The sequence below is a fragment of the Desmodus rotundus genome, chromosome 8 (assembly GCF_022682495.2).
Source record: "Desmodus rotundus isolate HL8 chromosome 8, HLdesRot8A.1, whole genome shotgun sequence".
Classification (NCBI taxonomy): Eukaryota; Metazoa; Chordata; class Mammalia; order Chiroptera; family Phyllostomidae; genus Desmodus; species Desmodus rotundus.
In genome coordinates, this window is record NC_071394.1 from 5,570,672 (window position 1) to 5,585,092 (window position 14,421).

Sequence of the window (14,421 nt, forward strand, 5' to 3'; positions counted from 1 at the left end):
CTCTGCAGCCTTGCTGGGCCTTCAGAGCCTTACCTCCAGGCAGGCTGGGATGAACAGGTCCCTTGGCGAAGGGTTTCCTTGGGAGCCAGCCTGTTTCCAACCAGAAAGCAGCGCACTAGCTCGAGATCTCTCACAGGCGGTGGGGCCTGCGGGAGAGAGAACACTCTTAGCAGCCTGGCGTGGGTCCAAGGCAGAGCGGAGAGCCGGGCTGGCTCTGTGTCAGGGCTGTGAGTCTGGCTGGATGGAGGGGCCCTCACGGAGCGCTGGAGCGCGCGGGAGAAGCAGGCTGAGGTTCAGGACAACAATCCATGTGGACGCATCATCCATGAGAGTAAAGTGGGTGGCCGATTTCCTGGGTCGGAAACCAGGGAGAGGCTACACTGTAGAACAGAGGTGAGCTGGTGGGTAAAACCACAGAAGGGGATGGAACTTCCCGGGAAGCAGGTCTGTAGGGGAGCCCAGGGCCCTTCATCACCCCCTGCTCCCGCTCTCCACCCAGGAAACTAGGAAGGACCAAGGTCTGTGAGGGGTCTTCTGGGCCTGGGGACCTGGGAAAGCGTGGTCTGGCTGCACGCAGGGGCAGGCCCACGGAGCCTCTGCCAGTTGGGTAACAACAGCAGGCACCACCAGCCCTGAGTGCCCTCTGCCAGGCCTGGGCACGGGGGTGGGGGGTATCTGTATCACTTACACTGGGGGGCCTCAGGGGAGCGGGCTGTCAGCGAGGCAGGGACGTACTCCCCCTTCCCATCCACACACCAGCAGTACCCTAGAAGAGAGCCACAGCCGGAGCTCAGGACGCACATGGGGCTCATCCCCTGGTGTCCCACAAACCACTATCCATCTTTCCACTCCTAGCAGGGCTGGAAAGGTCCCCCACCCGTCCCCCTGTCTGACGTTGTTCAGTCACAGGCCTTAGCACCCCAACCCCGCCAGCAATCATCCACTTGACCTTCAGGCTGGTGGAAGATCACTGCTCCCCTTGTACAGGTGAGTCAACCAGAGGCCAAACTAAGGGATTTGCCACCAGCTACCAAGGAGGGCCCTGAAGTCCGCTCACTTGCCCCAGTGCAATGAAAAGGGGGCATGCCCCTCGGCCTCCCACGGGTGCCCATCCCCCTCACCAGTCCCGGTGTGGCACTGCACGGGCTCCCAGCTTCCAGAGGCGTCACATCGGGGCACGTAGGGGCTAGGCTGCAGAAGGGACGCTCGCAAGGAATCCCCCGGGGAGAAGCGGCGGCTCTGATAGAAGTCCAAGGCTGCAGTCCGAGACAGAAGAGCAGAGGTGAGCCCCTGACCAGGGAAAACCCCGCAGCGCGGACTCCGCTACCGAGAAGAGCCCCGCCTGTCCCTGCGTCAGCATGCGGAGGTGACCCACATTTCCACCCAAAAAGACAGCAGCGCCTCAAACAGTGGCCAGGCACTCACCAGACTGTCCTCTAAAAATGTGGGCGGAAGTTTGAGGGAATCTTTGTCGTCCTCTTGCCGTGACTTCCATATGAAGTCACTTAGGTCAAGGAAGCGTCTTCAAGTGCATGAGATAACAGGTATAACAGACACGACTCTTTAACATGCACGGTGTTCGGAGACAATCAAAGTTTCTATTCCAATTAACTGATCCTCACAACCACCCTCTGAGAGAGGAAACACTTCCCCATTTCATGGGTGAGAAAGCAGCTCACCTGCTCGGGGTGTGGGGGGCGTTGGACTTAGAACACAGAAGTACGTCTGCGCAAACTGCCCCCTTGCGTTCCTGCCAAACTCTTCAAATTTGGGCGGTTACCCGCCTCAGACTTGGTTCTCCGTGAAATCTTTTCCCTTCAATCAACTCCCTGAGGTCAGAACTTTCACCCCAAGGCGAGGGAACGGGCTCAATGGGGAAGCTCCATGGTTCACAGAGTCACTCAGCTGATCGCCGCACCCCATCCTCGGCTCTCCACGTCCCCCGTCCTGCTGGCTTCCCCCCACAGCATCCTCCCCCAGGGACATATTAGATATCGTGCCTGCCATTTTGTTCGGGTGTGTCTCTTCCACGGCAGTCTTTGCATCCATTGGTGCAAAGATTCAAGTTCATTTTGCACGTGGAGTAGAATCTGCCTGATCGTAGGTGCTCAAGAAACATTTGGTGAGCGAAAGGAAAGAAGTGCTTGCATGAGAGGGGTGGGGGGACGGCCACATCCAGGGCAGCCCTGCCTCACACCGGGGTGCTCTCCCAACTCGCCCCCTTTCAGCAATGAGCTTCGTGGCTCCTGGGGCAGAGAGCTCGCCAGGCTCAGGATACCGCCACCATCAGGCACAGCCCATCAGAGGAGACCAGGACCCGCTGGGCCCAGTGGATAGGACGCAGGAGTCCCACGGGGTTCTGCCTGATTCCTGGCACGGCATTTCTTGGCTGTGTGGTCATGAGCAACTTGCCAACCACCCTGAGCCTGGGCTTCCCCATCTGTGAAGTAGATCCAACACTTAACAGGGTGTATTTATACTGTGTGTATTTATATTGAAAGAGCTTACGCACCGAGCCCATGCCAGGCCCAGCCATGGACCTTTCTACCCACACCCCCTCCCCCAGGGACGCTGCTACCATGTTCTGTTCGCCAAAGACACTTCGTGGCCCTCAGTCCCTCCTTGTCCTGGGGCTCCAGTCCTCAGATTCTCCGGGACCTGGAGGTCTACACACAAAGCTTCCTCTCCTCTGCAACAGAAGAGACACCTCTCCCCATCTTGAGGGAAAATAAGCAATTCTGCTCCTTCTCAGCAGCCACTTCCTCTTGGTCTACAGCACAGCACAGCCAAACTCAGGCATGCGGCCAAGTGGAGGGGAGCATCCTTAGCTCGACTTGGGCAGAAAATGCCATCACTGCCACTCAACGAATACATCTCTGCGGCTCCAACAGCTTCCCATCCCCTTCCCTACACGTCCCCCACTAACCAAAGTGGTCATAGCTCCCGGGGCAAAATCCCACCCTTTAATTACATCAAATCCCGTCCGTGCACCCAATGCAAAACAGCTGGTTTCTTGCCCAAAGCAAAAGTCCTCAAGCCTCCGAGGAGCAGAGAAGGAAGAGGGGAGGGCGGAGGCAGGAGGTGGCAAAGCAACATTTGCTGGGCTCCCGCGACCTGCCAGGCCCAGGATATAAGGATGAAGAAGACAAGGTGTGATGCCTTGTCCTCCAGAAGTGATGCCAGGTGACACGGGGAGCAGGACACAGAGCTGCCACATGGAAGGTGCTCACCTCAGGTGGGGTTAGGGGAGCAAAGGCAACAGACCCACCCACGTGGCAGCAGACATCTCAGGACGGGGGAAGCAGGGTGTGCTGGCCCACGGGAGTGGGCGCTCTCTGTCTTGGCTCAGACAGTGTCCAGAAGTGACTGCTTTGCTGTCCGTCATCCAAGACCAGAAAACTCCAGATAAGAAGTTAGCCAAGGTCATTTGACAAGGGATGGGGAATGCAGGCAGGCTCAGAGACAGAAATCTTTTGTCCCTCTCAGGCTGGTACGGTGTCAGTGAGAGAGCTGGGAAGAGCATGGGGTCCTGGGCGCAAGCAGCTTCAGGCAGTGGAGCAAGAGCAGGGGCCCTGGGGTGAAACAGGTCTCAGCTGGGCAGTGGCAGACTACACTGTACACCCAGGCTGTGCTAGTTATTCACTGGGCCAACCTAGGCCCGCAACCTAACCTGTTTCTGCATTTTGAAAAGCAGCACAGACAGCGATCATAGCATCGTTCTCAGGAAACTGTTGGACAGTCAAATCCACTTAGCTCAGCAAGTGCCTGGCCAGGGGTGAGTAAGTGCCCAGCAACCTGGAGCTGTTACTACGGGCGAGAGCACTGTGGGCTCCCCGAGCTTCTTCTCTGTCCTACGCAGGTAACAGTCTGGTCTTTTGGAGTCAGTGTCAGGACTAGATGAGCTCACAGGTGGTAAGCGCCCCAAACCAGTGATGTTTCAGTATTGAGGGTTCCTCTCCTTTCCTTCCCCCTTGGGGTGTTCCTAAATTCTTAGAAATGGAGGGAAGCTTTGGAACTGGATGTGAGGGGAGTATGAATCTTGGCAGCTAGAGCCCCTCACATGTTAATGAGTGTGGCTGACTTCATGGGGGGCCGCAGGAGCCTCAGCAATGGAGACTTGCTCCTTGGCTCTGCCGGAGGGCTGGGGGCAACTTGGAGAGCCATGCATGCCCCAGAATGGACTGGCCCTGCAAAATCTTGGCCTTTTCTTCCCCAGGAACCCACCAGCTTGGGGAAACCAAGGCAGCAAAGCCCTGACGATGACTGAAGAGCAGCTATTCCAGCTCCTGCTCCCCAGAGAGATGGGAGGGGACATGGGGAGTACGCGACACTCACTGGACTGGGCTGCCAAACGAATGGCATAGTCGCTCCCACTCCGAAACTTCTCTGAGAACATCTCCCGGGGTGGGGAGAGTGGAGGAAGGGCGAGCTCCTCGTTGGTCAGCCGGATGCCCTTGGCCACTAGGAAACTCTCTCCCAGAGGGAACCAAGAATTGTTGGAAGCCAAGACCATCTCTTCTGTTTCCTTAATGAACTGCAGGACACGAAGCTTCGCTTCCTCACAAGAGCCAGGACCTGGGGGCGCAAAGACATCGCAGACGGGTGCATCAGCACACGCGGCTCCCTGACCCCTGGAAGCACGCACACACGTGCACACACAGACATGTCTGCCTCAGCCCTTTCTTTCTCACCAGCTCTTTCCACAACCTAGAGTGTTCCTTCTGTTTCGTCTCCACAATTTCAGTCCCTCAAGACCCATGGAGGACCTACCCTGAAAGAGGACTGGTAACAGCGAATGTCTGTTCCACACCAGGCCCCGTCCGAAGCGCGTTTACTGAGACAATCTAATCTAACCTGTGCAACAGCCGACATCTGGGTGCTGACTTTGAGAGTTAGCCTATTTCTAGAACTTGACGTTTTAATGGAGAATCCAGTAGAGGGGTCTCTAGGCCATTCCAAATGCCCAGGGCATGGCAGCTCCCATTGCCCATTCTTGTTACCAAACGTTCTAAAGTCCCACTGGCTGCTAAAGCCTAAATTTCAGCTAATGTTGAAATTGTCTGATTAACTTTGCCATGATCCAGCAAGGTCTGGGCAATGCTGCACTCTGCCACGAATGCACGGAGAGATTTCAGTGGACCTGTGGTAACACCTGTAACATGAGCTACGCTGGCTGGGGAGGGTCTGAGCTGGTAACCACCGTGCTGAATCTGGCTGCCCGTGGTTTGAAACTGCGGTGGGTGTCTATCTGGTCATGAGGCATTTTAATTTGCCACCGTCTGCCTCTTCTGTCTATGCCTCGTACACCGCGGCTTTCCTACAAGTCCACTGTCCCAGACCTGAACTCGCAGACCTCGCTCGGCAGCTCTCCTGTCGCTCCTTTAAGTGAGCTCCCTCAAGCAAGACGAAGGCAATGTGAAGGCAGGAGCACTTCCTGAGGCCCTGAGCACCTAGCAGTGTCTTTGTAAGTAACAAGACCACCGCACTAGGTGCTGGTTAATTAAACCGTGCGCCTGATTTCCGAGGGAGACTACAGCGTTAGCCATAGAGGCTAAGAGCCGGGTCGTGCTCCCCCCAGAGCTGTCTATCAGGCCTAAGAGGACGCTTTGTAAACAGAAGACATCCAGTTAACGTTTGAGGCCCTGGCGTAAATAATTATATGAAAATTTAAAACAGAACTCCATTAGCTTTGCCAACCTCTGACCACGCAGACGTGGGGAAATTGCTTCCCTTCTACGACCCCTCAGTGTTATGGACTAAATGTTTGTGTGCCCCCAAAACATATGTGTGCCCCAATGTTATGGTATTTGAAGGTGAGAGCTTTGGGAGGTGATTAGGTTAAGATGAGGTCACTGTGGGTGGGTATAAAAGGACGAAGAGACCAGAGCTCTTTCTCCCCCTGCCATGAGGCTACAGAGCAAGAGGGTGGCCACCTACAAGCCAGGACGAGGGCTGGCACCAGGAACCAAATCTGCCAGCACCTTGATCTTGGACTTCCACCCTCCAGAACAGTGAGGAGTAAATGTCTGTGGGTTAAGCTGGCCAGCCCATGGTATTTGTTTTTAGCAGCCCGAGCTGGCAAGCATTTGGTTTCCTCCACCATACACCGAAGGGATGAACCTGGCCACACCTGAACGCACGTCCAGCTCTGGCACTCAATACCCTGCCACCAGACACCCTCCCTTCAAAAGCACTAATTCCATTCTTCACATGGTTTAACTCACATGCTGGGACCTTGCCTGGCTCGGTCCGCGTTCCCTCCAGCTCCTGACCAGCTTCATCCACACACCAGCAGGTCCGAAGGTCAAAGTGCGCCAAAGGGGCGCTGAAGTCTGAGTAGGGCCCTGGGTATTGGCGGAGCTGGCCATTGAGCATCTGCCAGAAGAGGTAGGGCTCCAGGAAGACACCCCCTCGGGGCTGGGTCCGGTTCCCTTCCAACACTGCCAGTGGGACATCTTGGAGAGAAGAGTATCTCGCCAACTCCGGGAAGACACCTTGTTGGCCCGCCTCATACAGGCTTTGAAGAAAGAGACGGAAGCTGCTGGAAGCTGCCTCTCGGTAGCTCATGAGCTTCTTGAGTAGTTCGGTGGCAGCCAGCTCCTGGCTAGCACTGTTGTGAGCCTTCCACCGTTCATACCACTCGAAGGCCTCCTCGCGGGGCCCGTCGCACTGCATCTGGAGCCACTGCCCGCTGGCACTGCACTGGGGGACGTAGATATCAGAGAGGGCAGGGGCCTTGCTGGAGTTGGAGGCCAGGGCCCGCATGGTCCGGAGGAAGGCTTGCTCGGCCTGCAACTGACAGGGTGTGGGGCCTGCGGGGGCAAACAGTGAATGCGTGAGTCAGGTCAGAGCGTTTAAAAGCACAGAAGAATGAGATGGAAGTCCTGATGGCCCAAACGCCATCTGATACCTTATGCAGCCACAGAGGCCATCATGTCTGCACGGGGAGCCTCCCGTCAGAGTGGGCGCCGCTGAGACCCACCGCTGTCACCACGGCACACACGTACGTGGCAAAGCCTGAGGGTCACCTACATCTGCCTGTTCACCCGTTAAAATGGTTAACCTGATCGAGACCTCTCTGGACAATTTTCAAATTGACCAGAACACTTTCCCATGATCAGAGGTTTGAAATCTAGCTGTGACCGAATTCTTTGTTCTCTCTAACGCCTTGTGTCAGGGCCCCCAAAGAGAATCTGCCTTAGTAGGTCGAATACCCAGTAGACTTACACTGCATGGCTTGCCCAGGTCCGCTCTGAGTTCCGGGGATGGCCTGGCCCTCGGCATCCACACAGTAGCACATGGAGTCGAAGCACTGGACAGGCAAGAAGTGCCCCTGGCTGGTACAGGAAGGCACAAACAGGCTGGACCCTGCAGGCTGGCTGCCCGAGAGGCTTTGCATCCGAGCCCTTTGCTTTTCACACTCCGTGGGGCACCTGGGCCACCCGCCTCTGACCCTCGAGCCGGGCAGTTCTTTGCCCCAGGAGTCCACACACCAGCATTCCCCAGCAAAACACTGGGCGTCCTCGTAGCTTCCTTCTGCCGTGCAGGATGGGACAAAAAGGCTGCCAGGAGCCTGCTCACAGCCCTGGGAGCTGAGCACCACTTCTACCACGTCGCCTAAATCCCTGGCTGTGTCTTCTGGCACAGAAATCGCATGTTGCAGGAACAGGAGGAATTCCGGAAGGTCCAGGAGAGTAGCAAGGGATTTCAGGGCATTTTGGTTCTCTTGTAAGTTTACTTCAAAGCCAAAGCTGCCCACAACTGGCTTATTCATAGCACCGCCCTCCTGAGTGTCTCTGGGGGTCTCCACGGTAGGGCTCAAATCCAACCCCACAGGAAGGGGCGTGGCCAGATCGACAAGTCCTCCCCCGTTCTGGAAGCCTGGGAGACCAAGTTGCTGGAAAAACTGACTGAAGTTAAAGGTGCCTCTTGTGCCAAGGGCTCCAGACAAGTTAAACTGGCCAACATTCACCAAAAACTTCCCTCCAAAGAGGTTTTGCTGGAGTCGCTTCGGGTTGGTGGTAAACTGAAGGGCAAGACGAGCCAGCTCGCGGGAGGGAAAAAGCATTCGGATGGCTTCTTTGAGGAGAGTCCCTGAGGCCGGGAACTGTTGATTCTGCCCTTGGACCATGGGGCGGAGGACCCCAGAGTCCACGAAGAGTTCCTTGATCCAGGGTGGGCAGGGCGTGGCCAGGCTGGCTGCTCCCCGAGAGGCCTGCCTTTCGCCGGGAGTCCGGGGCAAGCTAGGCTGGCCGACGTGGCCCGAGGGCCCGAAGCGGAGTCGGGACAGGGCCTGCCGCCGCGCTGAGGTGCAAGACTGGTCCCCAGCTGCGTCGGACAGAGCAAACAGGAAAACGGGTTTTAACGTCACAAGCAACCCTGAGACAGCACCTCAGGTCTGTCTGGTAGGCAGATGTCAAAAAATTCTGTCTTTTCCCCTGTATCTTTCTATGTTTAGGTTTCACTCAGAGCCACGTCCTCGAAGGCCACTTTGGGGAATGAGTTTTCCAGTGGACGCAACTTCCTCTCCTGGCTTTCACTAGTGGTGACCCCCGTCCAAGGCCACGCTCATGGACACTGGCCCGCTTTCTGAACATCTGACCACCCACAAGCTCTGACTATGTGGGTCAATGATGCCCCCCCACTCTCCCCCCACCCCGCCCCACCCGTTATTCCTGTCCACTGGAACCTCAGAATGAGACCTTAGTGGGAAATGGGGTCTTGGCCGATGTGATTAGTTGAGGTGAGGTCCTACTGGATTAGAGGGGCCCTGAACCCAGTGACTGGTGTCCTGACTGGAGGGCCACGGGTGACACAGAAAGACACGCAGGGAGGAAGCCACATGAGGGCAGAGGCTGGGGGATAAAGAAGCGCCAGCGACCGCCAGAACTGGGACAGGGAGAGGAGGGCTCTTCCCCAGAGCCAGCAGAGAGAGCGAGGCCCCACCGACACCCTGATTTCAGATTTCCAACTGGCCAACTCTGCCGTTTTCCACCGCCCGGTGCATGGCCATGCGTCACCACGGTCCGAGGACACTGGTGCACCAAAGGTCCCTATTTTTTTCATGCAGTGGGGATGGCTTCCCAGCATTCTCCAGCTGGAATTCTCAGTGGCCTTTAACGCTTCATTATATGCTGTGTGGCTGCCTAATTCTTCCTTGTGGGCAGTCTGGTCTCGGCTAACTAGTTTATAGTCTCTATGAGGATAAAAACCATACTTCCAATGCTTTTAGTATCTCCTGTAATAAATATTGTTCTATGCCGTAATGTGTAATATTACTATCTACCATAGGAAATATGATATCTCCCATAATGTAATAATGCACATTTGGCAAACACACTTAGCATATTCTTCTAGGCTTCTTGACCTTTCCCTGAAATCACTAATTAAATAGTGATCAACTCAGTCAACTCCAAACGCGATCTGGTTATTCTATCCGAATACCCCAGGTTAACTGCAATCACACGAAGAAAAATTATTTTAAATTCAAATTCCAGTGTCTCAGTGACATAGGTGAAAGTAAGTAAGCTCTGTTTTTCTCTATGGAGCCATAACTATCAGAGGTTTCCAACCACCCACCACCCCACCTTCTTAGAATAATTCTCTCCCTCGGTTCACATGGATGCCAAGCAGGAAGTCAGCCAACTTTCCTCTGTAACCAGGCAACAGAGAAAGAATGGGAATGTGTGGCCAGAGAGAGAAAAGGCCACATCAGAACACATCACACACCCCTCGGTGAGGCCAGGCCTCCCTTGAATGGCCACTACAGGAAGGCAGGGAAGCGCTGCAGGGTGCTGCCCTCCCCACGACGCGGAGCACACCCCTCCCACCTGCACACAGTGTCACTAAGGCAAACACCCAGCCACTGGTGCCATGGGGCATTTGTTTCCACAGACACAGGACTCGTGTGCCAGAGAGAAAAAGGAGAAATGTGTGATCCATACAGGTGGGAACACTCTTCATTTTAATTTGGAAACTGGAACTTTTCACGTCCACCTGAAAATTGGAGGGCACAATATTCTGTAGGTTTGAATGGAATTAAAATGTGATTGTCAACACCTTCAAGGCAGAACTTCAAATTTTTCTTTTCCTATAACCTCACACTTAGCAGAGAGAATACTAGCAAACAGTGTAGAATACCCAACACGTTACATTGGAGAAATCAAATGACGTAAGGACTGGCTGAGTGAACACCAATGCCTCTTTTGAGGCTGCAAAAAGACCTTCATTCCTCACTGGTTTCAAATCTTGCTCCGTCCTCCCAGTTCACCCCACTCAGAAGCCTGCAGTGCTCTTGGATTCCATCCTGCGGAATCTTACTGGTAGGACTGCATGGAGTCCTACGGGAACGCCTAGCGCCGTTTCTCAAGCCTGCACCCTTCTCCCCAGCTGACTGCTTTTTCTTCAGCATTTGGTCCCTATGCTGGGTTGAAGAGTGTCTCCCCAAATTCCTGCCCTTCCTGGACCTCAGAATGTGACCGCCTTTGGAAATGGGGCCGTTGTAGATACAATTGGTCAAGATGAGCTCACGCCAGAGTAGAGTGGGCTCCTAATCCTGTGTAATGGGTGCTATTATAGGAAGAGGAGAAGAGATACAGAGGCAGAGGCAGATGCAGACGCAGACAAAGGAGGCAGAGTTTGGAGGGATGCGGCCACAAGCCAAGGAGTGTCAAACACTGTCAGCAGCCACCACAAGCTGGGAAGAGGCCAGAAAGGAACGTCCCCTGGAGGCTTCAGAGGGAGTCTGGCCCTGCCAACCTTCATTTTGGACTTCTAGGATCCAGGACACGGAGAGAATATGTTTCGGCTGTCCAAAGCCACTCCTTTTGTGGCACCTTATTAGAGCATGGTCCCTGAGCTCAGTTCAGGACATTGCAATGACCTTCAATGCTCCTTTCAATCTTCCCTCCAAAATCTCTTCCTCACAAAACCCACCCCAGTACTCGCCAGCCTAACCCCCCTCAACATCCTTACCTGGCCCCCAGGACAAGGCCCCTAAGCCTTTGCTTTCACATGAAAGACCTCAATATCTTAGCCTTGCCTTCCCCCCTCCCTCATCTTCAAGTTCAGAGCCCCAGCCTGATGACGCCCCAAGAGTTTTTCTCTCTATTCCTCTCACAGACCCAGTGGCCACTAGCCAATCAGTGTCTATTATCTACATCCTAATAACTTTGTTTCTCCTGCTCTCTACAGAGAGCTCACCTGTCCTTCTTTTCCTCCTTCAGGAAGCATCTTCATTTTAGAACACTAGTCAAGCATCACCTCTTCCACGAAGCCTTCCTGAGTATCTCCTTTTCACACACTCTGGGAGACAGAAGCGAGCCCGCCTTGCTTTGGGCTGCACTTCTCTCGTGGCACACGGAAACTTAATCCTCCTTTCCTCCTCTTTACCTGCGAGGCCCTGGGTATTGGCTGAGCTCCCTGAGGAGGAAACTATGTCCGACACAGGACAAGACACGCGCTAGAAGTTAACGGTGAGAAGTGCGTTTTCCATCATGACGAGCTTGTAGGGCCTGTGGGGTATCAGAGTTCCCAGGCCCCGGAGTGAAAGCCCCAACAGAAAACCCACCGCAGGATGGCAACTGGTCCTGCCGCCGAGTTCCAGGGACCTCCTTCCCCTGCGCGTCCACGCACCAGCACGGCCCCTCCCTCTGGCACTGCGCGGCCTGGTAGTCCCCACTCCGAAGGCAGCTGGGAGTGTAGGGGTGGCCGAAGTTGGCTGCCGTAAACCGCTCCACTTCACATTTTGTGGGGCCTGGGAGAAACCCATGCAGCGAAGAGAAGACAGTCAATCCATCACTCTTGCTGTGCTCCCAGCCTGCATTCCGTTTGCTGGGAACACTCCCTTACATCCCCACCCCCACTCAGCTGGAACAGCCACACGGAGACCGTGGCGACTCTAAAACCCAAATGCTTTCCTCCTGGCAGAGGCGCGCACACGTGTTGTCGGCTTATTACTCACATCGGAACCTGCCAGAAAGGACTAGCTGAACTGCCAGGAACCGTCTCTGCAATATCCGGTACAGGGTGGTTTCAGCGAAGGTGGAAGCGAGGTCCAGGCCAGCGAAAATGGTATCGTAAATTTCATCAAGCAAGAGCTCCACACCTGAGCAAAGACAAGCAAGCGTTTCAGACACGGCCTCGTTCCGAAAGGAAGTCCTGATCTTGCCACTTCGGTGGATCTTAAAAGGGGTAGGGCCTCCACCGGCATCACTGCGCATCAGGTCTGAACAAGCCTTGCATGGTTCCCCAAGTCAGGGCTGCTGTGCGTGGCTGCGCAGGCTGCTCACAGTGTGGGTGGCACTGGCGATAGCGAGGATGAGGGAATGGGCCTTCCACCTGCCAAGTCAGAGCTGCGTCTGCCAGAAGGGGGCGCCTCTCTCCCGTGCCCCCAATGGCTCCACCTGGGCCAGAGCAGCCACTCAAAGCACCGTGGATGAAAGCTGGCTAGCCATGCCTCCTGCACACCCACGGCAGCTTGGCGCACTGCGACTTCCGCCCTGCAGGCGACGAGGCTGAGGCTCTCGGGCCTGGTGAATGCCACTCCTCCCCTGAGAGTGGGCTCACCTGTCTCGGCCAGTTCGCGCCCTTGACTGTCGGCACAGTGGCAATACCCAGACACCTCGGGGAACCTTCTCCGGAAGGCTCCGAACGTCACGAATGCATCTGGAAACCTAAAAGGGGAGACTCTTGGTCACCGTTTCCTAACAGGCAACTCATCACGAGTTCTTCCCGTGGAAATGCATTAACGCGGCATCACCTCCTCCGGGGAGAAGGAACGTCTGATTCTTCAGCTCATGCCATTCGCTCCAGGCTTCCTGTGCTAAGTGCCTTTCTTTCCTAAATTGGTTTTAACTGGCCGGCGAGGCTGGCCCTGTTCAAGTAAAGCTGTGCTTTGCTGCCCTCAACTAATTAGCCATTTTCCTCACTCATGGCCTTTGACCGACTTATACCCAGGCAGGTGTCTCCTGGGATCAGGCAGAAAACAGGTAATGAACATGACCTTCCCCCGTTCCCGCACTAGAATATAACTAGAGACTGAAGGCCAAGTTTGCCTCACAAACATATGGTACATTCCAGATGCTCTCATTCCGGAGATCAAACAACTTTAGAGACCTTTACAACTGTTCAAGAGCCTGAGAAGGAGCCAGATCCCCCACAGGAAATTCTTGAGCAGGACGTTTCCCAGTTCCAGGGTCTGAAAAACACATAAAATCAGTGTGACGTGACTCACAAGGGCCACGCAGCCCTTCTGAAAGTTGAGAAGTGCACCTAATCCACGTCTGCCCTGGGGGGGCCATCGGGAGCTCCTGGGGGGGGGGCTCCCCACCCCGGAAATAATGTGAAGTGAGGCGATGTAAAGCCATAGGAAGGAGTTCTCCCCGTGGGCGGTGGTTTAGCAGCCAGAGGGGAGTTTTTCAGCTTTAGACTTGCAACATTGGGAGGTTTGTTTTTCTGTCCTGTGCAGCCAGGTCAGGAGACCCAAGCCTCACGTGTCTCCACCTCTACGTGGAAATACATCCCCAAACGGTAAGTTAGAGAGGCAGCGGGTCCTGGCACAAAGACGCCTGGCACTGTGGAATCTGGGCCCCCAAACTACGGAGACGACATTTGTGTCCGATGACAGGAAAACTCAGAAATGAGTTACAGTGCATCTCCTAAGTGGTGTGTACCTAACACTACGGACCAAGGACAGAGTGCAAAATGGCCTGAACACACCACACGCTGCAGCGATCACTATGTAAATGAGCCAGCTGGGAGGCAACACACTGGGCAGACACCACTCGGAGCTGAACACACAGCACAACAAGTATTCATTCATTTGAATGCAAATGAATATGCAAAAACGCCTAGGAAAGCGCTACAGAATTAGGGATTTTTTCCACGTCCTCAGTCTATTACTATGTGAATGTGAGTTAAATACAAAAGAATGTTGTAGTAAGTGAGTCATGTTTAGCAGAAACTAAAATCTCACTTTGCTCACGTTGCCATGGTTGGAGGTATATGATAAACGTTCATTAACTGGAACCTGGGATAATTCAATTCTAAGAGTACTTTCAATACTGTAAGAATTACTTGCATTTATTCAGCCACGACTTTGGAAAATGTTTGATATGCACTGACTTGTTTAACTGAACTGAACACTCCTAAGAGGCAGGTGGTACTTTTCCATCCCCATTTTCACAGGCATCCTGAAATAGAGGTGGGAGCTAGGGCTCAAATCCCTGACTTGGGCTCTAGGACATGCCTGTGCCTGCTGGTGGTGCTGCCCGGGGTGTGTTTGTCTCCTGCCCCACAGCCTCCATTCTGTTCTGACGCTCTTCTCTGTACGCCCGACCCCCGATGGATGAAGACGTACATGCTGGATAAATGCACAGATGGGTCACCTGGCTGGCCCGAGGTTCTGAAACCCACTGCAAC

General features: G+C 54.5%; 1 protein-coding gene across 1 annotated transcript in view; it reads right to left on the minus strand.

Annotated features, from left to right (window-relative positions):
- The window catches only part of TG (thyroglobulin), a 201,722-nt gene that overhangs the window by 181,893 nt on the left and 5,408 nt on the right, over positions 1–14,421 (minus strand). The window contains exons 3-11 of the mRNA XM_024572159.4: positions 12,568–12,674; positions 11,963–12,106; positions 11,570–11,755; positions 7,228–8,328; positions 6,225–6,812; positions 4,336–4,575; positions 1,122–1,256; positions 689–766; positions 34–146 (exon numbers count right to left, since the gene is read on the minus strand). Of these exons, the coding sequence (XP_024427927.3) occupies positions 34–146; positions 689–766; positions 1,122–1,256; positions 4,336–4,575; positions 6,225–6,812; positions 7,228–8,328; positions 11,570–11,755; positions 11,963–12,106; positions 12,568–12,674 (2,692 nt within the window). The remainder of the gene's footprint in view (positions 1–33; positions 147–688; positions 767–1,121; positions 1,257–4,335; positions 4,576–6,224; positions 6,813–7,227; positions 8,329–11,569; positions 11,756–11,962; positions 12,107–12,567; positions 12,675–14,421) is intronic.